Here is a 2,767-nt window from a genome sequence, read left to right on the forward strand (position 1 = left end):
AAAAAAAAAAAAAAAAGTTTACCACCCTACATAGGACAGGAATTTATGTTTTACTGAATCTTTCTAATTCACTGAATTCTCTCCATTTCCACACGAAAACATACTCATTTGTCTGTATCTGTAATAAAAGAGGGATCTGTCCCTGTTTCTGAGATTTCTATCCCTAGGCTCTGCAAAACTAAGCCATGAAATGCCATTTGAAATCACACAAAAGAACAGATGTGAAAAAAAAAAAAATCACTACATATGCTCAGAGAATGAAATGAGGTACATATTATTAACAAGTGAACAATAAGGGTAGATTTCTTCCCCCCACCTAAAAACCACCTCCTCCCTGTCTCTTTAAAAATATTTGATCTCGGGCCAGCCCATGGCATGGTGGTTAAGACAGCTGGATCCCAGATGGCTGACTGCACAGTCTGAGTCCCGGATCTGGCAGCTTGAGAAACATGCAGGGCATGTGCATACGTGCCCAAAATCCCAAAAGGAGGGGGAGAAAGAAATGGAGGGGAAGGAATTACAGCGTGACCATTCCCCATGGGGCGGGGGGTGGGGGGGGTCTGTGTGCGGGGATGTGCTTTCTCACTTTCTCCGTCTGTGTGTCCCCGGAGAGGGCACACGCCTTCTGGCAAAAAATATATATATATTTTTTTTAAATCTGAAAAAAATATTTGACCTTTTCTTTCAAGGGCTAACAATAACATAAAAATTTTAATTGAATAAGGAACTCAACTGAATTAAGCGAACAAATCTTTTCGCAGTGGGTGGGGGGAGGCAGTACTGACCTAGAACACAGACCAATCTGACACCGTGGCAAGTCAGGCTACATGAGACATGCCCCCACCCAATGCATTCATGGATGTATCCAATGACCACCCTTCCCAAAGAGCCTGCATTGTACCCCTCTTTGTGCCCAAAATAGACTCTAATTTTCACGTTTTTGCACCACCTCCCTGGAGTGGGTTCCCTTGTCCTTTGGGGTAGCTGCCCCCCCTTTACTAGGCTGGGTGAACCCAAAAGGCAGGATTTATTTCTGTCTGGTCCCCCCAATACCACTGGTCCCCCCCAATACCACCAAGTCACTGAACTGAGCTCCCTTCTGGGGCTCCAAGGAATGAAAATAGGGAGGAGAAAAAGACAACGGAGTATGCGAAGGGGTTAACTATTGCTATGTAGGGTAAACCATGACTCCTCCCTGGCCAGAGCATCCAGCTGCTCCCCAGAGAGGCGCCGCCACCCCCACCCCATCCCTCTGTCTCAGGCAGTCTGCGGGGAGGAAATTACCCAGAGGCTGAGATTCACTAGACATTTGGAGGGAGAAGGCAGCTGTGGCCATCATGAGTCAGCCCCAGGGAGTTCAGAAACCAAGAACAAAGAACGCATCGCGCGGGGTGGGCTGGGGACACATCCTCCTGTAAAGTTTCCAACGGGGAAACTTCACCCCCAAAACGTTCTGCTAGGAGGTCTGTGCACCGCAAAGGGAGAAGAAAAAGAACACAAAGATTTTTATTTTATTATTTTTTTTCCTAGCAGAGACTCTCTGGCTCGCGCCCCCCACCCCCACCTTATGCAAAAAGACCACAAAGAAAAAACACATATTTCTGAAAGAGCCCTCCATTGCTTTGTGAAAAAAAAGACGAACAATGAAAATACCGTGTCTGTCTGAAATGCACGATGCGGCAGATTCTTGGACCGTGACTGGAGAGGAACGATGGGCGTTTGGAACAAGGGGTTTAGGGGTGGACGGGGTCAGGAATTGAGGGGTTCACTGCAGGCCCCGCAGAGCGAGGCTTGGGGGAGAGTCAGCGTTGTGGTTGGGAGACACCCCGTTTTCCCGTACATCGGGCAAACGGGGGGACCCTCTGGGAACACCGAGGGATCGAGGACCCCAACACACCACAGCCCCTCCCAGCACGAGCCGCAGACACCGAGTGGGGATCCCTCCCCCCGCACGCCCCGCCCGTCCTCACCGCACAATCTGGGGAGACGCGGAGCTGCCCAGAGAGGGCACCGGGCCGGGTGCCAAAGTCGCCGCGCACAGACGGGACAGGACGCCCGGGGGGGTCCCGCTGCAGACCCACCCCCCCCACCCCGGAACCCCAGGGGACCAAAGGCCGAGCTGCGGCCACCGAGTGCTCCGGGAGAGGCCCAGCCCCCGCCTCAGCCGGTTCTGGCCGGTTCCAGCCGCCCCTCCTCCCCGTCTCGGGAGGCCGGGCCCCGCACACTCACCATTTCCGGCTTCCGGGGTGTCCCGGCGTCCTCCCTGCGGCTCTGTGGTCAGTGCAGGACACTGCGTGACTGAGGCTGCAGCGGAGCCACCAGGGACCTCTCGGAGGCGCGCAGCCGCCAAACCGCGAGGGGCCGCGCGAGACTCAAAGACCCGCGAGAGCCTTGAACCGGCGGCTTCTGCGCACGCGCGCGCCTGATTGGCCAGCTCCCAGGACCCAGCCCGGCGCCCCGGATTGGATGCTGCTTTCGGGGACCCGCACCCCGGGGTTTGAATGACAGAGGAAGTGGTCGCCGCGTGCAGCCCGAGAACCGGAATGACAGGTTCTCGGTCACAGCCCTCCGCTGGCCACGCTGCCTGCCCGCCCCTGCATGGGACTCCGCCTGGAGGATTATGTGCATTTCAGCAGAATTTATTCCTGGCGCTCCAGAGCAGACACGCTAGCGTCTTTATGCACACGCTGAGCCTCGCTGCTTTTTTTCTTTTTTTTTTTTTGATGAAGAATTATTTAATTTTTGAGGGGGGGGCGACAGGGGCGTG

At 54.3% G+C, this 2,767-nt stretch overlaps 1 protein-coding gene across 2 annotated transcripts in view; it reads right to left on the reverse strand.

Moving 5' to 3' along the window:
- LOC102496933 (putative zinc finger protein 833) overlaps positions 1 to 2,629 on the reverse strand; it is a 20,906-nt gene extending 18,277 nt beyond the window's left edge. The window contains exon 1 of one of the 2 annotated variants that reach the window (XM_014593174.2): positions 2,230 to 2,629. Coding sequence is in view for 1 of the 2 variants with exons in the window: in XM_006162269.3 (XP_006162331.1) it covers positions 2,230 to 2,232 (3 nt within the window). In the remaining variant the exon portion in view is untranslated. The remainder of the gene's footprint in view (positions 1 to 2,229) is intronic. The other variant, XM_006162269.3, reaches the window with a different exon arrangement.
- Positions 2,630 to 2,767: the final 138 nt, after the last annotated feature.

The sequence above is a fragment of the Tupaia chinensis genome, unplaced genomic scaffold, assembly GCF_000334495.1.
Source record: "Tupaia chinensis unplaced genomic scaffold, TupChi_1.0 Scaffold139785_1, whole genome shotgun sequence".
NCBI classification, from domain to species: Eukaryota; Metazoa; Chordata; class Mammalia; order Scandentia; family Tupaiidae; genus Tupaia; species Tupaia belangeri.